Here is a 25,481-nt window from a genome sequence, read left to right on the forward strand (position 1 = left end):
CCTACTCAGAACTGGATATGCACTGTAACCTGAACCCAACTTTTACTTTCATCCCCAAAATACCATCTTTCTTATCCTGACATTCATCCTCTCACTGACCCTCTGCAATGGAGGCACAACTTGATCTTGACTGTCACACTGATCTCAAACTTGAACTGGATCTTGAAACTAACCCTGGATCTAAAGTTTCGTTCACACTGATCTTGTCCTTGAACCTGATTCCAACGACATGACCTTGACCTTTTTCTGATCTTAATCCTTAACCTGGCATAGAATTTTACCTTGAACTGGACAGTTACCCTATTTCTGATCTTCATCAATCTGTCCCTGATCTTACCCTCATTCTGACTGTGACCCTAACTGCTCTGACACTGAGCTAGATCATGATCCTCACCCTTACACTAACTCTGATCTTTGATATGGTCATGACCAAGTCCAGAGTGAGGTCCGGGGTCAGGTCCAAGGCAGGGGTCATGACAAAGGAGACACTAGGTGAGGACCAGTGCCAGGGTAAGAGGGAGGCTGGGGGTCTCTGTGAAGGTGATTGTGAAGGTGAGAGTCATGGCTAGGGCAAGATTCCGGGTGAAGGAATGTTAGGGTGTGTCAGGGTCAGGTGAGGGTAAGAATAGGGGTGGAGTAGATGTCAGATGCTAATGAGGTCAAGGGCAATGATTAGGGTGAGGCTGAAGAAAAGGGACAAGGTCTGGATACGAGCCAGCACCAGGGCAAGGGCTCAGGAGGTACTTGGCGCAGGGGCACCACAAGTTCCAGTGTAAGGGTCAGTGCAAGGGCGAAGGTCAGAACGAAGATGAATGTCAGTATAAGGGGGTGAGCGAGGTTCTGGGCTACTGTCAGGACAAGAGCAAGTGCCAAGGGGAAGCTCAAAAGCCAGCTGAAGACTAACAGAAGCGGAGCCGGCGTGCTATTACTGGAAGGAGTAACAGCACCGCGGCTGGCTAAGAATTATGCCAGCCGGCCGGAAGCCGGCGGGTTGGGCGGGGCGCGGCCTGCGGAAAGAGGTTCAGCTTGAGGGACGGGGCTCGGCCTACGGGGGCGGGGCTCGGCCTACGGGGGCGGGGCTCGGCCTACGGGGGCGGGGCTCGGCCTACGGGGGCGGGGCTCGGCCTACGGGGGCGGAAGCGCAGCGAAGGCGTGGCCAAGCCCCGGCGTCCTGGGCGGCGGGCGCCATGGAACCGCAGTTGGGGTTGCATGAACTGTTGCATGTCTTTTCCTTCTTGGAGGCTCGCGACCTGCTCTGCGCCGCCCAAGTGGACAAGGTAGTGCGTTCTGTCCCAGGTGGGAGGCAGGGCTGGGTTCATGGTCACGGGTGTGTCCACGTTTGGTCCGTTCCCTCTAGGCCTCAGTTTCCCAAATCTGGGAGGGGGCGTGCGGCGGCCCTGAATCCGCCCGGAATCAGCAGAGGACGCTCGTGGCCCCCGGGGTGGTGACCTCCTCAGCGTTTGAAGGGGTCGCTCAGAAAGCCTCCTACTCCTCCGTGCCTCCATCTGTCTATAGTGTGTCCAGAGCTCCTGTTGGTTTGACATGCTCTGGGTACCTGTGAACAGAGTTCACCCCAAGATTGACTTAGAGATCCCGCCTCTTCTGGAATGTTCTGAAAGTTCCCTTCTGGGGCCTGCCCGGAAATCCTTGCTCTCCCAGTGAGTGGCACCTCCTCCTGCAGGCTCAGGCTACCCCTTCTTAGCTAGCTAAAGTCGAACTCCCATACTGGCTGTGAAGCCTAAGTGCCTGTTGAATGTGGTAGTCTGGTCTGCGCTTCTGCGCATGTTACAGGTATTGTGAGCGCTTTCTCTTCTGTGTGCCCCCTCAGCACAGCTGTAACCAAATGATCGTACAGTGTTGTGTATTTGTTAAATATCTGCTCCTCACCCCCTACCCCCACTAGACTCATTTCTAAGAGTGGGGAATTTGTTTCTTGCATCACTGTGTGTAAAATCACTGTATAATCATGGTGTGTATACACTCCGTATATGGCTTGATATTTAATTGTTCAGTCACGCCAAGTCGTGTCCCACTCTTTGCGACCCCGTGGACTACAACACGCCAGGCCTCTCTGTTGCTTACCATCTCCCAGAGTTTGCCTAAATTCATGTTCGTTGAATCGGTGATGCCATTCAGCCATCTCAACCCCCTTGATATTTAGGGTCCTCAGTAAATGTTGAGTGAAAGAATTTCTTCACTTTTAAAAATACATTATTGTATCACTTTACAAAAGGTAAACAGACCTTTACCTGCTTTGTGTAATTATAATTTAAATGTGTACAGTAAAATCCTGGGTTGTTATCCCCAGTTGTACCCATAAGGTATTAGGGTGTCTTTTTGGTGCTCCAAAATTACTGCAGATGGTGACTGCAGCCATGAAATTAAAAGACGCTTACTCCTTGGAAGGAAAGTTATGACCAACTTAGATAGTATATTCAAAAGCAGAGACATTATTTTGCCAACAGAGGTCCGTCTAGTCAAGGCTATGGTTTTTCTTGTGGTCATGTATGGATGTGAGAGTTGGACTGTGAAGAAACCTGAGCGCCGAAGAATTGATGCTTTTGAACTGTGGTGTTGGAGAAGACTCTTGAGAGTCCCTTGGACTGCAAGGAGATCCAACCAGTCCATTCTGAAGGAGATCAGCCCTGGGATTTCTTTGGAAGGAATGATGCTAAAGCTGAAACTCCAGTACTTTGGCCACCTCATGGGAAGAGTTGACTCATTGGAAAAGACTCTGATGCTGGGAGGGATTGGGGGCAGGAGGAGAAGTGGACGACCAAGGATGAGATGGCTGGATGACATCACGGACTCGATGGACATGAGTCTGAGTGAACTCCGGGAGTTGGTGATGGACAGGGAGGCCTGGTGTGCTGCGGTTCATGGGGTCACAAAGAGTTTGTCGACTGAGCAACTGAACTGAACTGAGGTGGCGTTAGTGGTAAAGAACCCGCCTAACAGTGCAAGTGACTGTATTTGGTCAGGGACGTGGGTTTCATCCCTGGGTCAGGAAGATCCCCTGGAGGAGGAAATGGCAACCCACTCCAGTGTTCTTGTGGGGAGAATCCCATGGAGGAAGGAGCCTAGTGGGCTGTGGTCCATGGGGTCACAAAGAGTCAGACACAACTGAAGCAGCTTAGCATGCATGCACACCAGTAAGGAAAATGAGTATCTGGTAGTGAGTGCGTTGGCTGAGGTCACCCAGGTAGTCCTCCAACAGATTTAGAAAGGGAGGTGCCTTTTACCCTTTGACAGTAGCAGATTCTGTAGGTTCTGGTTCCCCTGTTAGTTAAAATGAGGTCAGTAAACCCTGCCTCACAGTGTCATCATGAAGGTCAGGTTCTAACGGAGAGATTCTCAGAAGACTTGAAAGTGAAAATGTTAGTCGCTCAGTTGTGTCTACTCTTCTGCAACCCTATGGACTGTAGCCTGCCAGACTCCTCTGTCCATGGAATTCTCGAGGCAAGAATACTGGAGTGGATAGCCATTCCCTTCTCCAGGGAATCTTCCTGACCCAGGGATCAAACCCAGGTCTCCAACCCAGGTCTCCTGCATTGCAGGTAGATTTTTTTACCATCTGAGCCACCAGGGAAGCCCAAAGGTGGGTAGCATCTATTTTGTAGGTTCCATTACATTTTATAATTATTAAGGATTATAAGTATTAGGGAAATAAGATCTCAGTTGGGTTTTGAACTGGGAACTGTGTAAAAGGAAAATGGATAATCTTGCCAGGTTTGATCTTTGCAAAATACCAACTTTACATTCCTTCCAGCCAAAAATTCCTTTTTTTTTTTTTTTTAAATTTGTCTATACTGGTTCTCAGTTGTCACACACAGAATCTTCAGTTTTCACTGCAGCATGCAGGATCTAGTTCCCTGATCAGGGATCAAACCCAGGCTCCTGCATTGGCAGTACAGTGTCTTAGCACCTGGACTACCAGGGAAGTCTCCAAAAAGACTTCTTAAGGGCTGAAATATTTTGAACTCGGATGAGTGAGGGCTGCAGAAGTAGGAGCCTGGGCTCAGACAGGATGGTTGTCATTTCTACCAGGGCCTGGTAAGCCACATATCTGGATGGGAGCCTCAGTAGGTCTGGGCCACAGAAAGCTCCCGAGTGGGTTCCATGAGGATGGGTAGGCCCCTGAATCCAGGATGGCCCAGCTAGAGAGGCCAAGAGGTTCCAGGATGCAGGTGTGGCCTGAGGGAGAGGGAGGCATGGCACTCTGATCCTGTCCCAGGGCCACCTGAGCCTCTTTCAGACATTTCTGCAGAGAGCAGTTTGTGGGAATAGGGCCTATGTACCCTCCCCAGAGAGGAGTTCGTTCTGCCACCTTGACATCTCTGGGACATCTCTTTAGCCAGGGCCTTAATTTACTCCATTGCAGCAGGCTTCTTATGGGCCCTGCTGCTCTGCCTTCTTCAGTTCTTCCTTCTCCTAGCATCTAGTGACCTTCCTGAAACACAGTTTGGCTTGTCGCTCTGCCGTTTACAATTCTCAAGTGACGTCTCACTGTTTTTGCCCTTCCAAGAGTTGGTTTAAGCCTGTCTCCAGCTCCTTTCTCTGTGTTCTGATGAAGGCAACCTGCTCATCATCTTTTTCACACTTGTGAATCTCTGCCGAGGTGGATGTCTCTCCCTGAAATCGCTTCAGGCATTTTCTTAGAGGACAGCCACTCATCCTCAGGGTTTGATCCGTCATTTCTTCTGAACCTCTTGGCCCCAGTTGAGTTGGTCGTTCTTTCCTTCCTCATTCGTTGTTTGGTGGGTTTTATTTGATTGTCTGAATATGTCACCTCAGGGTGAGTGTCCTTGAATGCCAGCACTGGATCTCATTCAGCGCTCTGTTGCCTCCACAGGGCCTGGCAGGCTAGGCCCTGATTGCTTGCTGACTAAACAGATGACTGTCTTCTCTCGCCTCCTCTTTTAGGTCTGGAATGAGGCTTCAAGGACCAAGGAACTGTGGAGGTGAGTGAAGGAAAAACCAGGCCTCTCAGGAGAGAGTATGCCTTGAAGGAGAGAGGGGTGGCCCTTTTCAGCACTCACTGCATTTCTGTTAAGGAGACAGGAACAGACAATCCACAGCCCCTATCAGCAGGAAACTCCTCCCTATTTGGAGAATAAGACTTTTCTTTAATAGTGAAGTGAAGCTCGCTCAGTTGTGTCCAACTCTCTGCGACCCCATGGACTGTAGCCTACCATGCTCCTCCGTCCATGGGATTCTCCAGGCAAGAATACTGGAGTGGGTTGCCATTTCCTTCTCCAGATCTTCCCAATCCAGGGATCGAACCCAGGTCTCCCGCATTGTAGGCAGATGCTTTACCATCTGAGCCACCAGGGAAGCTCATATAATATATAATAGTATATTGAAATAAAAGAGAGTTTATTAATCAAGTGGAGGTTAATCTTAGGGGTGGGGGTATTAAACTCGGGCAGACGTGTATAACAGATTGAATGCAGCTGGCTGATAGACAAATTGATGGACAGATAAGCCATTTTGATTTCATCTTTGCTGTAACGGCATTGTTCAGATGGGTATATCTTTCCTTTACTCCTTTTCTTTTCACTTCTCTTCTTTTCACAGCTATTTGTAAGGCCTCCTCAGACTGCCATTTTGCTTTTTTGCATTTCTTTTTCTTGGGGATGGTCTTGATTCCTGTCTCCTGTACAATGTCACGAACTTCTCTCCATAATTCATCAGGCATCGTCAGGCACTCTGTCTATCAGATCTAGTCCTTTAAATCTATTTCTCATTTCCACTGTATGGTCATAAGAGATTTGATTTAGGTCATACCTGAATGGTCTAGTAGTTTTCCCTACTTTCTTCAATTTAAGTCTGAATTTGGCAATAAGGAATTTATGATCTGAGCCACAGTCAGCTCTTGGTCTTGTTTTTGCTGACTGTATAGAGCTTCTCGATCTTTGCCTGCAAAGAATATAATCCATCTGATTTCGATGTTGACCATCTGGTGATGTCCATGTGTAGAGTCTTCTCTTGTGGTGTTGGAAGAGGGTGTTTGCTATGACCAGTGCATTCTCTTGGCAAAACTCTGTTAGCCTTTGCCCTGCTTCATTCTGTACTCCGAGGCCAGAATTGTGTGTGGTTTATTCTGTGTGGATCACAATAAACTGGAAAATTCTGAAAGAGATGGGAATACCAGACCACCTGACCTGCATCTTGAGAAACCTGTCTGCAGGTTAGGAAGCAACAGTTAGAACTGGACATGGAAAAACAGACTGGTTCCAAATTGAAAAAGGAGTACAGCAAGGCTGTATATTGTCACCCTGCTATTTAACTTATATGCAGAGTACATCATGAGAAACGCTGGGCTGGAAGAAGTACAAGCTGGAATCAAGATTGCCGGGAGAAATATCAATAACCTCAGATATGCAGATGACACCACCCTTATGGCAGAAGTGAAGAACTGAGGAGCCTCTTGATGAAAGTGAAAGAGGAGAGTGAAAAAGTTGGCTTAAAGCTCAACATTCAGAAAACTAAGATCATGGCATCCGGTCCCATCACTTCATGGGAAATAGATGGGGAAACTGTAGAAACAGTGTCAGACTTTATTTTGGAGGGCTCCAAAATCACTGCAGATGGTGACTACAGCCATGAAAAGACGCTTGCTCCTTGGAAAAAAAGTTATGACCAACCTAGACAGCATGCTAAAAAGCAGAGACATTACTTTGCCAACAAAGGTCTGTCTAGTCAAAGCTATGGTTTTTCCAGTAGTCATGTATGGATGTGAGAGTTGGACTGTAAAGAAAGCTGAGTGCTGAGAAATTGATGCTTTTGCACTGTGGTGTTGGAGAAGACTCTTAAGAGTCCCTTAGACTGCAAGGAGATCCAACTAGTCCATCCTAAAGGAAATCAGTCCTGAATATTCATTGGAAAGCCTGATGCTGAAGCTGAAACTCTAATACTTTGGCCATCTGACATGAAGAATTGACTCATTTGAAAAGACCCTGATGCTGGGAAAGATTGAAGGTAGGAGGAGAAGGGAATGACAGAGGATGAGATGGTTGGATGGCATCACCGACTCAATGAACTTGAGTTTGGGTAAACTCCAGGAGTTGGTGATGGACAGGGAGGCCTGGTGTGCTGCAGCCCATGGGGTCGCAAAGAGTCAGACACCATTGAGCGACTGAACTGAACTGAACTTGTAGTACAGTGCTCACAATTGAAATGGGTAGAATGCCAACCCTAAACCCTAGTATTTGTTTTCATTTTTACTGATAAGCTGGGGTAGAAATTTCCCTTTGAGTAACGCAAGTAAGTATATTTCTTGCAGCAATTCAAAAAAATCTCTGCAGCAGCTTATCACCTAACCCCCCATGTGTGTCGTGTGTCACCATATTGTATGCACCTCCAGGTTCCTGAAGCAGATTGTTCAGCTTGCCAAGTCACAGATGGGTTTCCGGTTGATTATTATTTTTCAGTATCTGGTGTTAACTCTTTTTAGCATAAAGTCATTGCTTAAGATTGTACCTATGTTCATATAAAAACACTGGGTTTCTGTTTCTGGGAGAACACATGCCAGGAGCTTTGTCACATGCACGTGTCGTTTCTGACGCTGTTCCTGTGTAGGTACCAGAGCCCAAAATTCCTCAGGCCCAGTGAAATTCTTATGGACACAGTCAATGAACGTGATTAACTGATCATGTGTTTTTAATATGTACTCTAATTCTAATTTAAAATACTTCATGTTACTTCTTTAAAATGCTTCGTGATCTTTTTTCCCCCTTTGACTTTTTAATTAAATTGTGCCATTTCTTTAACACACTAAGCATTAGTTTTTTGGTTAGAAGTAAAACTGCAAACATTTCCTTTTGTTTAAGGTACGTAATTTCTGTTGTGTACATTAGATTGTTTTGCTATCAGTTGGTATCTGAAAGGTTTTGATGCCCAGAGTTTTGATTTTTTCACTTGATACATCTTTGTATTTCAGAGATGTATATACTTTACCCGTACGCACACTTCAACCGTATTGACAGTGTGCCCTTTTTTAGTCAGATCATTTGGTTTTATTTCTTCTGAATATTCATCATGGTTCCTACTTACGGTTTGATGTATAATGGCCTTAAAGATGTAGAAACAGGCTTCACTTCCACAAAGAAACACGCTTTCTCCCTTTTTTTCTTAAAACTACATTGTCTTCTTGGTCTAGTTTTTATTTTCAAACTGTTTAAGTTGACATATGTGTACAAGAAATTCCCCTTTGTGCTTATTTCACCTAAATGAAAATCAGCAACATGAGAGTAATGATGTGAGGCAGCTGCTTAGTCTGGGAGATGACACAGATGGTGAAGGCTCTGGCGGAGCTGATTCTTTTTTTTGTCGGTGCCATTCAGTTTGCGGGATCCTCGTTGCCCACCCAGAGACTGAACTAAGGTCCTCAGCAGTGAAAGTGCAGAGCCCTAACCACTGGACTGCCAGGGAATTTCCTGAAAGCCCATTCTTGTCTGAAGGGAACAGTTCTCTGTGGCCCCAGACAAGTTTTACCAGGTGGTAATTTGATTTCAGTATAGCTAAATCATCATCTTTTACCTGATTTGTGTGTGAAATTTGATTTTTAAGTGTGTGCAACTACTTCATGTAGGCCAGTCCTATGCAAAGGGATTCCCTAGTGGCTGAGATGGTAAAGAGTCTGCCTGCAATGCAGAAGACCCAGGTTCGATCCCTGGGTTGGGAAGATCCCTTGGAGAAGGAAATGGCAACCCACTCCAGTACTCTTGCTTGGAAAATCTTGCAGACAAAGGAGCCTGGCAGTCCATGGGGTTACAAAGAATTGGACATGACTGAGTGACTGCACTTTTGCTTTCAGTCCTAAGCAGACCAAACAAGGTAATCTAGATACCCATTCTGCCCACAGGCTGTAAGTATGCTACTTCTGGTAGAATAAGCAGAGTTTCAGTGAGTATAGGAAAACCTGCATCCCACCTCAGCACTGGATCCCTCAGAGGAGATTGAGGCCTACATAGACAAAGCGAGTTGTCCAGGCTAATGTTAATAGATGCTGAAACTGGGAATTGAAACTAGGCCACTGATGCCAAAACACCTTCAAATGACTCCTCTTCTGCCTGGGATTGGGGCCTGTGTTTCAGGCAGCTGTGTCTGAGACGCTGGTCCTCCTGTAAAGCCTCCCAGATGACCCTGGGCACACAGACATGGAAACAGTACTATCTCCGCCGATCTGAGCTCGAGTTCCGAATGGCATCTGGGCGGCCAGAGGACTTTACCTGCAGAGCCCTTGCTGGGCATAAAGGTATGGGGTGACAAAGTGGTAACTCTGTACATTCCCACGGCTTCCCTGTCACGTCTCCAGGGATTTGGCCTTTCAGCCAGTTAGTTGGAAAGTACCACTTAATGAGGATATGCACTTGCTGGTTTCTATACTTGTTCTATATAATTTAATCCTCCCAGAGATCATTATATCTGTTTCAGAGTAGAAAGAAACTAACGTAAGGAAGTTGTTCACAGTTACATGACCAGTGGGATGGTAGGCAGTCCTGGGCATGATACCCGGGTTGTAAGTCTGAAGCCCAAACTCTGTCTGTCTACCACTGTGCCCTGAATCAGCACTGCTTCTGAGAGAGAGAGAGGGATGACTGTCCCACCTACCAAGCTGAGTGTTCATATCCTGAGCACCCATATGTGTGCTCAAGGCAAGTCTGTGTTCTCTTTCAGGAGAGATAGATGATCTGGCCTACATCTCAACCAGCGAGTACCGGTTTGATGGTCAGGACAAGTCCGTGGTGTGCACCGTGTCCTCAGATGGCACCGTGCGTGCCTGGGATCTGCATGAGGTGAGCTGCCTGGGAGGGGGCCAGGATGAGTGCTATGGATTCTGCTGTGACCTCAGTCTTGCAGCCCTTTGCCCTTATTCTCTTTAACCATCACAGTCAACTTGTAAGGTGTGGGAGTCCCATTGTACAGTGAAAAGTGTGAGCTGTAGGAGGCTCAGTCACTGTGCCAGGTCACTCTTCAAGCTTGAGTCTGATTGATCGCAGATGCCCTTAACTGTCTGCTGCCCTGCCTCAGGGAGATGGGCATTTTTACCGTGCCTGATGGAGGCTGTTCATGCAAGGGGATGGCAACTGGCTTGCCCAGTTTTGTGATGTCCACATTGGAGCTGATGCTGGCCTCTGGGTGGTTTTGCCCAGATGATGCAACTTTTACTCACCCATTTGCAAACTAAGTGTTAACAACTTCAATAACTATTAGTAATTTCAGACTTGGTTGGCACTTATAGTTAAAAAGTTTCCCTATCCATTTTCTCATTTGATTCCCACAGTAGCCAATATTCTTCACAGTATCCATTATTATTATCATCCTAATTTTATACAGGTTTAGACTGAGACAGAGAGGAAAAGCATCTGAGTTGAACCACGTGGTCACTTGCAGATCCAGGGCTTCTGCCTGGGCCCATGGATCTTTTCCTGGAAAACTAGATAACTTATGTTTTCAAACACCCTAGACAAGGAGAGGTCCCTCTAGAGCCTTGCATTATTAAGTAGACAGACTCGGTGAGGTGGTTGCTCATCTTGTGCTATTGTTCGGGTTTGCTGGACATGACAGTTTCCTTCCACGTGAACTTAGTGCAGAGTGAGCAGAGGGCGAGCTCCTGAGTAGGGCACCAGGAAGCCCTACCTAACGACCCGCAGATTGCCCCCATGAACAGGGCACGGTGGTCAGAGACCTGACTGTGATCTGTGGGCTTGACTTCTCAGTCCATGTGGTAGCCGCGTTCTCGAGCCCCTGTGCCTGCCTTGGGGGTTGCTCCTCTGCCCAGACTTCATGGTAGAAGCCGTGAGAGAGAATGGTGTGAAGCGTGTTAGGCGATGGGGGTGCTTGGCTGCCAGTGAGTGAGTTGCTCCGAAAGCCCTAGCTGGGCTCCAGCCCAGGATTCAACAGATGCCAGATGACAAACCAGGCCATCTGAGGGACTCTAGAAACTGGGATAGGAACTCAGAAAGGGAGGGAGGTTGGGGGCACTGGATGGGAGCAGTGAGAGGGCAAAGGGGCAGAGCAATTTGGGAATGAGTTTTGGGTAGTTCTAATTTACTTTGATTTTCATAAAACGCTGTCAACGCTTTTATATGAAAGGAAAAATGGGACTAAATGATAATTCATAAGTAAAAAAAATCGCCCTTCCACTTTTCTAAGGTTATATTTCCAGAGGTAACCACTTTTTTATTCATTTCTGATCTTATTAAATTTTATATTTTATTAGTGGATTCTGTTTCTTGGTCTGTAAACTTTAAAGAGTATCCGTTGACTGCTTTACAGAAACATTTTTAATTACTAGGAACCCTTTCATATTTGATTATAATTATTATTTTTGTTTGTTTAAAGGATACAGTTATTTGCATCGTATGTCTTTCCTCCATAGTCAGTTTTTCAGTTGTTTATCATGGGTTTTTCTCTTCCATGTGCTTTATTTTCCTCGTATATATGCCATGATGTTTGATATAATTCCACATGAAGGTCTCTGGTGACCATGGGTGCATGTAGCTGGTTTCTGTCTCGTTGCAGTTGTGTTGCCCTGAAAGAGACCTGCCTCAGGGTGTGGACATGAGACCTTGCAGGCTTAGTAGGTTAGGGATCTTGGGCAGGAATGAGACCCAAAGGCTGGGAGGTTCCATAGTTGCCAAAACAAAAAGATATTGACTTGAAAGAGCTTTGGTGCAAGGGTCAAAGACCTTTCTGTAAGACCTTTTCTTTCTCTGGTCAGCAGACCAGAGAGCAAATATTTCAAGCATTGTAAACCATGTGATTCTGCAACAACTTAACTCTGTGGCTGTAATGCAAAAGCACCCATAGATAACAGGTAAACAAAAGGGAGTGGCTGTGTTCCAACATAACTATGGACACTCAAATGTGAGTTTCGTGTTGTTTTCAAGTGTCATGAAATGCTCTTTGTTTTTTTCCTTTAACTAAAATTCAAAACTGGGCAGTAGGCTGGATTTGGGTACAGGCCATGGTTGAACTCTACTGTGGTCTGTTTATTATAGGGCTAGACCACTCTGCATCCATTCTCCCTGCTTCCCTATCTTAAGCCCTCTTGTGAGCACATCTCCAGTCTTACTTTATTTTTAAAAAGTTCAGTCATTTGGTTGGAGTCATGCAATATGTAGCCTGTTTCCATGCTCTCTTCCCCTGGTCACTGTTTTCGATTCTGACACGAGAAGGGAAGTTTCACTGCTACTTTGCCTACTTCCATACCACTGGCCACTGGGGAGTAACATGTGGTCTCCGAGATCTACTTGACATGAGCCAGTCACTGGTGCAGAGCTTCTACTAGTGATGGTCTTGTTAGCGGTTCCAGCAGCAGAAATCAGCTATTGATATGTTGATGTGAGGGGGAACAAAGAAGAGAGAGGAAGAATACTGGGATATCATAACTGGGAAAAGATTGTGCTAACAAGATAACACCTGATACAAAAAGGACCATAATAACTACAAATTGGAAGGAAAAAAAAAAAAACTTCGTCACAGCTCTGGAAAACTCTGAAACAATGGCTAGAGGATTGGTTCTCTGATGCCCTTTGTTAATGTGCCATGGGCCTGCTCTTTACCTCACTCTTCTAGCTTTCAGAATCCTGGGGGGAGAGACCGGGGAGCTGGGAGTCAGCCCATCTGAGAGCAGTTGTTCTCTGTGCTAATGGCCATGACAGGGCGTGGACCTTGGCCAGGCCAGGCCCGTGGTAGCACCACTGGGCACCCCAGTGGGAATGGCGTGTCCCGAGCAGGGCAGCTGCAGTTATTCAACAGAAACTGTTTGCATCCATGAGCCTAAATTAGTTTATCTGTAAACTTGGGCTTCCTGGGGACGAGGTGGGATGCTCTGTGTGGAAGTTCTCTGTATGCAGCCCTCTGGAACTCAGGTCCTGAGTACAGCTCCAGTCCAGGGCAGGGTGGAGGGTGGTGTTGGTCCTGCCTCCCTGCCCAGCCTTCCTCAGTTAAGCCATAGTTGACCACTGGTAGTGCTTCAGACATCCCAGTGTGCACCCCAGACCCCACCTTCAGTCCTCCTGGCCATGGCTCTAGCCACAGGCACTCGCCGCATCCACGCTCAGCCACTGCTCTCCTCTAGGACAAATGTGTCCTTTGTGTGGAACATTACTTTTTTTTTTTTTTTAATAAATATATTATTTATTTAGTTTATGGCTGTGCTGGGTCTTCATTGCTGCATGATCTTCTCTTGTTGCCAGGCAGGCTCTAAGGGTGCACAGGCTTCAGAAGTTGGGGCACGTGAGCTTAGTTTCCCTACGGCATGTGGAATCTTCCTGGACCAGGAATCAAACCCATCTCCTCTGCATTGGCAGGCAGATTCTTAACCACTGGGCCACTAGGGAAGTCCAGGGGAACATTGCTTTTGTGTTGTATCCCATATCGTGCTGTGCATCCTGTGAGGATGGGGATCACACCCCTCATCCTGCATGTCCCCAGTGTGCCCTGGGTGATGGCTGAATGAATGAAACCGATAAGTGTTGAGGAAATAATGAGCCCTGTGTGAGCTGTTACATTCATTTTGTTGTCGGGCAGGGCATGGAGCTCTGGTCGAGCCCTGTACAGTCTGCTGCTCTGGTGAATCTGGTGACCTACCCTCGACTGCAACTGGTTGTCACTGTGGACGAGCGGGGACTGATCAAAGTATGGGAAGCAGAGAATGGGTGTGAGCAAGCCGCCTTCTTGCTGCCCATGTATTCATCCACATTGGAGGCCTGTGACATTCCAGAGGGTCCCCTCTTGCTGGTGAGTAACCTGGCTCCTAGGAGCCTCTCCTGTTTTCCAGCATCTGTGGGCCTGGCACCAGACCACTGTGTCAGGTGGCACCTCAAGCCAGGCCCTCCATGTGGCAGACCAAGTTATTCTGCTGAGTCCCCCCTGCACCTCCTTGCCTGCCGTGTGGAGGGCAGACTCCACATGCCCCTTCAGTTCTAACGTGCTGCAGCCTGCTCCCTGGACCTGTCTCTGCAGCCTCTCACCCTCTCCCAGTGAGGTCCAGCCCCCTGGGCTGCTGGTGCTTTCTTGTCCACATGCCCCTGCTTTCCTGTCTCCTGGTCCTGCTCATAGTCTTTCTTTCCCTTCTGGTTACTTCTCACTACTGCATTCTCACCCTTCTCTCCCCCTTTCAAGTCTCAGTAAGGGCCCAAATCAAAGGAAAAGTGAGGCATGTTCAACAGAATGCAAGCATTTGCCTGAGATGATGAAGGCCTTCTGTTGCCAGGACATTTGGTTTGGAGGTGATTCTTGAGTATTGCGAGGGAGCATTTGACCAGAGAGAAAGGGTGAAAGTGGGTGTAAGTTGGCAGGTTGAGGATGTGGCTCTCGCCTGGCAGCAGTATCCTCCTCCTGGAGGGAAGGAGGTCTTGGAGAGTGTGGACAAGCTGGCCTCCCAAATACCAAGATGAGGACACCCCCAGGAACAGTTTCTTATGTAAACAGGACTAATTCTGTAAAGGAACTAAGCTCATGAACAAAAACAGTAAGACCTGATGAAACATATTTCATATAAATAACTCTGTAGTTGTTTAAAGGAGACTTTGGAATAAATGTAATTAATACCTCCAGAGCAATTTGAGAATATATTGTAGAGAGGAAGAGGAAGCCACTGTAGTTCTCTCCGGGGAATGAGAGACCACATGATTCACACTTCATTGTCGGTGAAGGACAGTTAGGAAAGTTAGAATATATATCAAATCAGAGAGCTAAAAATAGCAAACAGTTTCTAGGCCAAAATTCAGAAGATGGCAGAAAGCAAAGTGCTGAGCCTAACACTGGGGCTGCTTTTGTTCTGGAGATGTTTACTCCAAGGCCAAGGAGCTAAGCAGGGAGACAGCCAAGTAGATAAAGGTTGGAGTGCAGGGCCATGAAGGGTTGGAGCCCTGTGAATCCTCTTACATTGGATGTGTTATCGAATGTTGGAACCTGAGAGTTGTGGGGGAGGGTCTGAAAATAAACAGTCCCTGCAATGGCTGCAGCTGCCCAGTTACCTGGTGGTAGTAAATGAAAATCCTTTCTAAAGAAAGAGAAGACTCCCCATGCCTCTCTTTTCAAGTACAATGTTTAGCACTCCCTTGGAGATAAATAGGACTTCCTGGTGGCTCAGACTATAAAGCATCTGTCTACAATGTGGGAGACCTGAGTTCGATCCCTAAGTCGGGAAGATCTACTAGAGAAGGAAATGGCAATCCACTCCAGTACTATTGCCTGGAAAATCCCATGGACAGAGGAGCCTGGTAGGCTACAGTCCATGGGGTCGCAAAGAGTCGGACACTGAGCAACTTCACTTCACTTAGAGATAAGTAGTGATAAGATAACATGACCTACCAAGGCAATCTACAGATTCAGTGCAGTCCTTACCAAACTACCAATGATGGGCTTCCTTTGTGGCTCAGCTGGTAAAGAATCCACCTGCAATGCGGGAGACCTGGGTTCAATCCCTGGGTTGGGAAGATCCCCCGGAGAAGGGAAAGGCTACCCACTCCAGCATTCTGGCCTAGAGAATTCCATGGACTGGATAGTGCATGGGGTCGCAAAGAGTGGGACATGACTGAGCGACTTTTACTTTCAGAGATAAGTAGAGATAAAATAATATGACCTACCCAAGGCAATCTACAGATTTGGTGCAATCCTTATCAAACTACTACTTTTTCACAAAACCAGAGCAAAAAATTTTTAATTTATATAGAAACACAGAAGACCTTGGAATAGTCAAAGTAATCTTGAAAAAGAAAAAGGGAGCTGGAGGAATCAGATTCCCTGACTTCAGACTATACTGCAAAGCAACAGTAATCAAAATAGTATGGGACTTGCACAGAAACAGGACTGTAGATTAATGGAAAATAGAAAGCCCAGCGATAAACCCATGCGCCAGTGGTCAGTTCATCTATGACAAAGGAGGCAAGAATATACAGTGGAAAAAAGACTGTCTCTTCAGTAAGTGGTGTTGGGAAACCTAGACAGCTACATGTAAAATAATGAAATTAGAACACTCCCTGATACCATACACAAAAAAAAACTGAAAATGAATCAAAGACCTAAATGTAAGGCCAGACCCTACAAAATTCTTAAGAGGAAAACATAGGCAGAACGCTCTGACAGAAATCTCAGCAAGATCCTTTTGGATTCACCTTCTAGAGTAATGAAAATAAAAACAACAATAAACAAATGGGACTAATTAAACTTAAAAGCTTCTGCACAACAAAGGAAATTATCAACAGAATGAACAGACAGCCCACAGAATGGGAGAATAATCCCCCAAATATGCAAACAGCTCATGGAGCTTGCTCTCTGTCTGTCTCTCTCATATATATATAAACAATATATATATATATATAACAATCAAAAAATGAGCAGAAGACCTAAATAGACATTTCTCCAAAGACGACATTCTAAAGGCCAAAAAGCACATGATAAGGTACTCAGTATCAGTAATTATCAGAGAAATAGAAATCAAAAGTACAGCGAGAGATCATCTCAAACCAGTCACAATAGTCATCATCAAAAAATCTACAAACAATGAATGCTGGAGAGGGTGTGGAGGAAAAGGAACCCTCCTACAGTATTGGTGGGAATGTAAATTGGCACAACCACTATGGAGAACAGTATGGAGATTCCTTAAAAAACTTAAAAATACAACTTAAAATATGATCGAGCAATTCCACTCTTGGGCATACACCTGGAGAAAACCATTATCCAAAAGAATACATGTATCCTAATGTTCACTGCCACACTGTTTACAATAACCAAGATATGGAAGCCACAGGTGGTGATATGAGTATTTACTTCGTAATGATTTACAGAGCTCTAATGTTTATGCTTTGTGCAGTTTTTTGTGTGTGTTACATACATCAATTAAGAAGCTAAGATTATAGAAGAACTAGTGAACTGGAAGATAAAAATAGTTCTGTAGAATGCAGTGGGGATATCAGGAGTGGTGAATATGGAAGAGAGGCTGAGAGACAGAGCCCAGTGCTTCTCAGACTTGAATGGGATGTTATTTGCCTGTGGACTCGTTTAAATGAAGATTCTGATTGAGTGGGTCCCTGGGAATACCTGAGATTCTGAGTTTTTTAGGAGCTTCTTGAGAATATTGATGCCGTCAGGTCACAGACCACACTTGGAGTAGCAAGGCCATTAAAGGCCCCATGAAAAACTTTAGTATTTGTTTATTTGATATCTTAGGAGTAGGTGAGTCAGGGTGTCATTTCATGGGGCTCCAAAGAGCCCTGATCTTTTATGTCTCCACGCAGAAAGAATCCAGCGAAGGGTGAAGTGATAGATAAGTGATTTATTAGAATAGGGTGCTTGTGAGGCTTACAAGCAAATGGGCGAGAGAGCACTGTGTCCTGAGAACTCAGTGGGCTACAGTTTTATAATCAAAGGAAAAGTGAGGAGGAGGAGATCTTCTTTGTCTTTGTTGAATAGATGTCACCCTTCCATCATCAGTTCCTCCTCCATGTTGAGCAGGGGAGTTTTCTTGTCCCTACATGGTCCAACCAGGTCCACAGGTTACTGTTTTCATGTATGCGGAGAGCATGTCCTGGGGATCATCAGCTGACTGAGCTCCCTGGGCAGGATGTGGACTCATGCCACCACTGGTTTGCAGTTTGGGGGCATGACTCATGCTTCTGTCGCTAAGCAAGCCAGCTTGCTTTCGAGGTTAACCAAATTTGCTTTCTTGAGTGATCATTAACTCGCAGGGGTCTCCCCAATTTGTAAAACTTACAATCCCCTAGTGGGAATTAACTATTTTATGACCTACTTTGTCTCTTTACTCTTTCCCTATCAAGGTGGGGGGGTGGGGTGGGAGCATAAGAAATGTGTGACAAGATGGTAGATATTTTTCCAAAATAGACTGAGGACATTAATCCATGAAGGTCAAGAAGGTCCTGCAAACCCCGAGTAAGGTAAATAAAAATAAATTTGCACATAGACCCATCAGAGTGAACTGAGATAATTGAAGACTAAGATAGATCTATTTAACAGCAGTGAGGGGAACTACCTTAAGTGTAATAGTAATGAGAGTGCTTCAGGCAGTGGGAGAATGATCACAGGTGAATTTTCAGAAGAAGCAGGAAAGATTGTTGAGCAAGAACGATGGTAAGTCTTAGGAAATCTAAACGAATATCCTGTATAAAGCAGCAGCAACAATGCCTTGTGGATTTTATATGTAGAAATAAAATGAATGACTTCACCATTTAGGTTAGGAGAAGGTTATGAGGAACTAGGTCTACTAAGCTCCTTGAACTGTCCGAGATTCAGTTCAGTTCAGTCGCTCAGTCGTGTCCTACTCTTTGCGACCGCATGAATTGCAGCACGCCAGGCCTCCCTGCCCATCACCAACTCCCGGAGTTCACTCAAACTCAAATCCATTGAGTCAGTGATGCCATCCAGCTTCTGTCGTCCCCTTTTCCTCCTGCCCCCAATCCCTCCCAGCATCAGAGTCTTTTCCAGTGAGTCAACTCTTCGCATGAGGTGGCCAAGGTACTGGAGTTTCAGCTTTAGCATCATTCCTTCCAAAGAAATCCCAGGACTGATCTCCTTTAGAATGGACTGGTTGGATCTCTTTGCAGTCCATGGGACTCTCAAGAGTCTTCCCCAACACCACAGTTCAAAAGCATCAATTCTTTGGCGCTCAGCTTTCTTCACAGTCCAACTCTCACATCTATACACGACCACTGGAAAAACCATAGCCTTGACTAGGCGGACCTTAGTCGGCAAAGTAATATCTCTGCTTTTGAATATACTATCTAGGTTGGTCATAACTTTCCTTCCAAGGAGTCAGTGTCTTTTAATTTCATGGCTGCAATCACCATCTGCAGTGATTTTGGAGCCCCAAAAAATAAAGTCTGACACTGTTTCCACTGTTTCCCCATCTATTTCCCATGAAGTGATGGGAATTAGTCATATACTTTGTAAGGCAGTTTGCAAACAGTTATCTCTCACCTAACTCCCAAAATAGTATACAGCAAATAGCTTCTAAATCATAAGAGGAAGATCAGTGTGTCTTGTGGTTTCCCTCTAGGGGCAGGATCAACCCGACCCAAAGTTTGGCTTGGTTATTGTCAACTGGAAAAAAAAAAAGCACAACCTAGAAGCTGAGAGTTTTGTTTTATTCAGCAGACTTTCAGATGATCTTAAGAAAACTGTTCCGAAGAGGCAAAGGTGGGGACCCAGGATATATAGGAATTTTTTGCAACAAATGACCAGGTGGTTGAAACATCAAAAGATTACTGTTAATTAGAGAAAACCAGATATGATATCTGAAGGAATTTAACACTCTTCTATGTATGGGGAAATGCAACAGTCTGGGCTTACTGAATTGTTCCTTTGATATGTACCTTCCTTTGATGTGGGCTTCCCTTGTGGCTCAGCTGGTAAAGAATCTGCCTGCAATGTGGGAGACCTGGGTTCAATCCCTGGGTTGGGAAGATCCCCTGGAGAAGGGAAGGGCTACCCACTCCAGTGTTCTAGCCTGGAGAATTCCATGGACGGTATAGTCCACGGGGTCGCAAAGAGTCGGACATGACTGAGCAACTTACACTTTAATTTTATGAACCTTCACTGTCTGAGGCCACTATCCTGTGTTTTCACATCCCGAGTCCCCTCAGAGCTCACCACTGGGAGTGGTGGTAATGTGCTGGCTTAACGGCCGCAACATCCTTTGTTTACAGATATGGCAGGCAGCATTTTTAGTTCTCATTATCAAAACTCATGATGCCACACATGCTCTGAGGGGATGTGAAAAGATTCATTGGTTTCATTATCAGACCTCCCTGGGAGAGCAGGGTGGGCTTCTAGGAGTCAGCTCTGGAAATGGCTTGAGGGAGTAGGGAGGAGTGACTGGCTCTGGTCTTCCTTCAGAGGAAGCAGAGCCCTGCTGGCATCTTGATTTGGGGGCTCTGCCCTCCAGAACTGTGAGAGAATGCATTTTTTGTTTTTATAAGCCACCCTGTCTTATTACTGCAGCCAAAGGAATCTAATATAAGACTCCTATAAGACAGAACACTTAAGGAAGGGTTGGAATTAAAATGATGGGAAAATGATAGGTATTAGAGATGTTACCAGAAGCAAGCTGATACAGCTAATAATGTTAGACGAGAAGACTGGAGGTGAAAGTCTTTCCTGGATCTTAGGGGTCTTACATCAGAATAGTAATTAGGTAAGCCTCCTGGGAAGATACAGCAAGACTATTTTTTTTGGCCTCATTTTTTTGGTGTGGCTTTCGGGATCTTAGTTCCCCGACCAGGGATCAAACCTGTGCCCCCTGCATTAGGAGTACAGAATCTTAACTACTAGACCACCAGGAAAATCCCAGGACTAATTTTGAATGCATTTTAGAATATGGTCTAAAATATATATTGAAAAATAATGTGTAGGATTTCAAGGAGAAATGGTCAAAGCTACATGCATCATGAGACATTTCTTTTTTATATAAATTTATTTTAATTGGAGGTTAATTACTTTGCAATATTGTATTGGTTTTGCCATACATCCATGAATCCACCACAGGTGTACATGTATTCCCCATCCTGAACCCCCCTCCCTCCTCCCTCCCCATACCATCCCTCTGGGTCATCCCAGTGCACCAGCCCCGAGCATCCAGTATCATGCATCAAACCTGGACTGGCGATTCATTTCACATATGATATTATACGTGTTTCAATGCCATTCTCCCAAATCATCCCACCCTCTCCCTCTCCCACAGAGTCCAAAAGGCTGTTCTATACATCTGTGTCTCTTTGGCTGTCTTGCATACAGGGTCATCATTGCCATCTTTCTAAATTCCATATATATGCGTTAGTATACTGTATTGGTATTTTTCTTTCTGGCTTACTTCACTCTGTATAATCGGCTCCAGTTTCATCCACCTCATTAGAACTGATTCAAATGTATTCTTTTTAATGGCTGCAAAATACTCCATTGTGTATACGTACCACAGCTTTCTTATCCATTCATCTGCTGATGGACATCTAGGTTGCTTCCATGTCCTGGCTATTATAAACAGTGCTGCGATAAACACTGGGGTACACCTGTCTCTTTCAATTCTGGTTTCCTCGGTATGTATGCCCAGCAGTGGGATTGCTGGGTCATAAGGCAGTTCTATTTCCAGTTTTTTAAGGAATCTCCACACTGTTCTCCATAGTAGCTGTGCTAGTTTGCATTCCCACCAACAGTGTAAGAGGATTTTCTTTTCTCCCACCCTCTCCAGCATTTATTGCTTGTAGACTTTTGGATCGCAGCCATTCTGACTGGCATGAAATGGTACCTCATTGTGGTTTTGATGTGCATTTCTCTGATAATGAGTGATGTTGAGCATCTTTTCTTGTGTTTGTTAGCCATCTGTATGATGAGACATTTCTGTTACCTGGTTAAAGAGAGATGATCTGGGTGGGCCCACTGTAGTTCCGTGGGTGCTGTAACGGCAGAGCATTTTCTCTGGCGGGTCACAGAAGAGGAAGTTAGAGACACAGCGGGTGAGGGCATGGGGGCCTCCTGTGCTGGCTGCCAGGTTGTTGGTGGGCCTGGAATGGGGATGGTCTCTGCTGCCAGGCAGTGGGCAGGGAAACCTCAGTCCTGCAGCCACAGTGACCTGAATGGGCGCTCAAATGAGAACCCAGTACCCTGACACCTTGACTCAGCTTTGTGTGACTTTTTATACATTCCACGGGTTATTTGGAAGTTGTTAGGTCAGTGGCTCATTTCAAGTTAAATTACATTTGTGTGCAGGGTCAGCATCAGGGTTCATTTTTACTTACAAGTGGTCATCCAAAACTTACAGGAAAGACCATACTTTTCGTCAAATTACATTATCACCTTCGTTTTGTCAAAATATCAACTGACCAAATGTGTTATGGATGTTCTATGTCAAACCTGTGGGTCAGTCTCCACTGATCTGTATGTCTGTCCTGATGACAGTCACATGGGGTCTTGTTTCCCACAGATTTTAGTTAAGTCATGACCTCCCACATTTCCTTTCTTTGAAAATATATCTATTTTTCATAAAATTTTCCCAGTAAGCTCATCAATTTCCATAAAATTTCCATAAAACTTTTCCAGTGAGCTCATCAATTTCTGTAATACTGCTTCCTTAGTTTTTGGTTACTTTGAATCTGTACATTGATTTGGGAACAACTGACACCTTAGTATTCAGTCTTCTAAGCCATGAATATGGCATCAGTTCAGTGCAGTCGCTCAGCCGTGTTGGACTCTTTGCGACCCCATGAATTGCAGCACGCCAGGCCTCCCTGTCTATCACCAACTCCTGGAGTTCACTCAAACTCATGTGCATTGAGTTGTGATGCCATCTAGCCATCTCATCCTCTGTCGTCCCCTTTTCTTCCTGCCCCCAATCCCTCCCAGCATCAGAGTCTTTTCCAATGAGTCAACTCTTCACATGAAGTGGCCAAAGTATTGGAGTTTCAGCCTCACACCAGTCCTTCCAATGAGCACCCAGGACTGGTCTTCTTCAGAATGGACTGGTTTGACCTTCTTGCAGTCCAAGGGACTTGCAAGAGTCTTCTCCAGCACCACAGTTCAAAAGCATCAATTCTTTGGCACTCAGCTTTCTTCACAGTCCAACTCTCACATCCATATGTGAGGAGGGACAGGCTCCTCTGCTGGTTTCCCTGGTAACTGACAAGCCAGCCTGATGTCAGTTACCTCTGTAATTGGTCTCCCTCCTATATATGGACGTCACCAGATGGTCTATACCAAAATCAGATTGATTATATTCTTTGCAGCTGAAGATGGAGAAGCTCTATATAGTCAGCAAAAACAAGACCAGGAGCTGACTGTGGCTCAGATTATGAACTCCTAATTGTAAAACTCAGACTTAAATTGAAGGAAGTAGGGAAAACCACTAGGCATAAGAGTATGATCTAAATCAATTCCATAACTCTGACCATAAACTGGACCACAGACAGGAGGAGTTACAGGAGTATCGAGGGACAGAAACAGGCTTGAATGAAGCATGAGCCTCCTGAGCAGAGAGCACATGGGCTGATAATAAAGCCCTTCCTGGGAAAGCACAATCTTCAGCCAGGAGAAAAAAAGAAAGGGGAAGGAAAGAGCAAGAAGTGGGATGCAAGAGGGCTGGAAAGCAGGGAAATGAGTAAACTGTTATTAAGTCTGAATAAAGGCAATCCTGGGCTTACCTGGTGGCTCAGACAGTAAAGAGTCTGCCTTCATGTGGGAGATGTGAGTTCGATCTCTGGGTCAGGAAGATCCCCTGGAGTAGGAAATAGCAATTCACTCTAGTATTCTTGCCTGGAGAACCCCATGGAGAGAGGAGTCTGGCAGGCTACAGTCCATGGGGTCGCAAAGAGTCTGACATGACTGAGAGACTAACACTTACACTTTAAATCAAATCCCTTACGATTATACAGTGGGAAGTGACAAATAGATTCAAAGGATTAGAGCAGAGAGAGTGTCTGAAGAACTATGGACAGAGGTTTGTAACATTGTACAGGAAGCACCGATCAACACCATCCCCAAGAAAAAGAAATGCAGAAAGGCACAATGGTTGTCTGAGGAGGTCTTACAAATAGCTGAGAAAAGAACAAAAGCAAAAGGCAGAGGAGAAAAGGGAAGACATACCCGTCTGAATTCAGAGTTTCAAACAATAGCAAGGAGAGATAAGAAAGCCTTCCTCTGTGAACATTGCAAAGAAATAGAGGAAAACAATAGAATGGGAAAGACTAGAGATCTCTTCAAGAAAATTAGAGATACCAAAGGAACATTTCATGCAAAGATGGACTCAATAAAGGACAGAAATGGTGGGGACCTAACAGAAGCAGAAGATACTAAGAAGAGGTGGCAAGAATACACAGAAGAACTATATAAAAAAGATCCTAATGATCCAGATAACCATGATGGTCTGGTCACTCATCTAGATCTAGGCATCTTGGAGTGTGAAGTCAAGTGGGCCTTAGGCAGCATTACTATGAACAAAGCTAGTGGACGTGGTGGAGTTCCAGCTGAGCTATTTAAAATCCTAAAAGCTGATACTGTTAAAGAACTGCAGTCATATGCCAGCAAATATGGAAAATTCAGCAGTGGCCACAGGACTGGAAAAGATCAGTTTTCATTCCAATCCCAAAGAAGGGCAATGTCAAAGAATGTTCAGACTATCCCCACAGTTGCACTCATCTCACATGCTAGCAAAGTAATGCTCAAAATTCTCCAACCTAGGTTTCAGCAGTACGTGAACCAAGAATTTCCAGATGTTCAAGCTGGATTTAGAAAAGACAGGAACCAGACATCAAATTGCCAACATATGCTGGATCATAGAAAAAGAGAATTGCAGAAAAACATACTTCTGCTTCATTGACTATGCTAAAGCCTTTGACTGTGTAGATCACAATAAAACTATGGAAAATTCTTCAAGAGATGGGAATACCAAACCACTTGACCTGCCTCTGAGAAAATCTGGATCCAGGTCAAGAAGCAACAGTTAGAATTGGGCATGGAACAACAGACTGGTTCCAAATGGGAAAAGAAGTACATCAAGGCTGTATTTTGTCACCCTGCTTATTTAACTTAAATGCAGAGTACATCATGCGAAATGCTGAGCTAGATGAAGCAAAAGCTGGAATCAAGATTGCTGGGAGAAATATTAGTAACCTCAGATATGCAGATGACACCACCGTTATGGCAGAAAGCAAAGAGGAACTAAAGAGCTTGATGAAAGTGAAAGAGGAGAGTGAAAAAGCTGGCCTAAAACTCAACATTCAAAAAACTAAGATCATGGCATCCAGTCCCATCACTTCATGGCAAATAGATGGGGAAACAGTGAGAGAATTTAGTTTCTTGGGCTCCAAAATCACTGCAGATGGTGACTGTAGCCACGAAATTAAGAGACATTTGCTCCTTGGAAGAAAAGCTGTGACCAACCTAGAAAGCATATTAAAAAGCAGAGACATTACTTTGCCAACAGTGGTCTGTGTAGTCAAAGGTAAGGTTTTTTCCAGTAGTCATGCCATGTGAGAGTTGGACCATAAAGGCTGAACTCCAGAGATTGATGTTTTTGAACAGTGGTGTTGGAAAAGACTCTTGAGAGTCCCTTGGGCTGCAAGGGGATCAAACCAGTCAGTCCTAAAGGACATTAATCTTGAATAATCATTAGAAGGACTGATGCTGAAACTGAAGCTCTAATACTTTGGCCACCTGATGCAAAGAACTGACTCATTAGAAAAGACTCCGATGCCGGGAAAGATTGAAGGCATTAGGAGAAGGGGATGACAGAGGACAAGATCGTTGGATTGCATCATTGATTCAATGGACGTGAGTTTGAGCAAACTCCAGAGATGGTGAAGGATAGGGAAGCCTGGCATACTGCAGTCCAGGGAGTCGTAAAGAGTTGGACACAACTGAGCGACTGAACAACAACAACTGCCCCCTCGCTAGTGAAGACTGCTGCTATGTCCTGCCTGCTCCCTGCTGCATATGGTAGAATGTCACTTAAGGGCCTTGCT

At 45.3% G+C, this 25,481-nt stretch overlaps 1 protein-coding gene and 1 non-coding gene across 2 annotated transcripts in view; both read left to right on the forward strand.

The window, feature by feature from the left end:
• The first annotated feature begins 965 nt into the window (after positions 1–965).
• Positions 966–25,481, forward strand: part of FBXW12 (F-box and WD repeat domain containing 12) — a 36,247-nt gene continuing 11,731 nt past the window's right edge. Inside the window, exons 1-5 of the mRNA XM_052645182.1 lie at positions 966–1,277; positions 4,924–4,961; positions 9,099–9,259; positions 9,682–9,800; positions 13,543–13,752. Coding sequence (XP_052501142.1) covers positions 966–1,277; positions 4,924–4,961; positions 9,099–9,259; positions 9,682–9,800; positions 13,543–13,752 — 840 coding nt within the window. The remainder of the gene's footprint in view (positions 1,278–4,923; positions 4,962–9,098; positions 9,260–9,681; positions 9,801–13,542; positions 13,753–25,481) is intronic.
• Positions 8,615–8,686, forward strand: TRNAC-GCA (transfer RNA cysteine (anticodon GCA)). The gene has a single exon. It is a non-coding gene; the product is annotated as a tRNA-Cys (tRNA).

This window comes from Budorcas taxicolor, chromosome 8, assembly GCF_023091745.1.
Source record: "Budorcas taxicolor isolate Tak-1 chromosome 8, Takin1.1, whole genome shotgun sequence".
NCBI classification, from domain to species: domain Eukaryota; kingdom Metazoa; phylum Chordata; class Mammalia; order Artiodactyla; family Bovidae; genus Budorcas; species Budorcas taxicolor.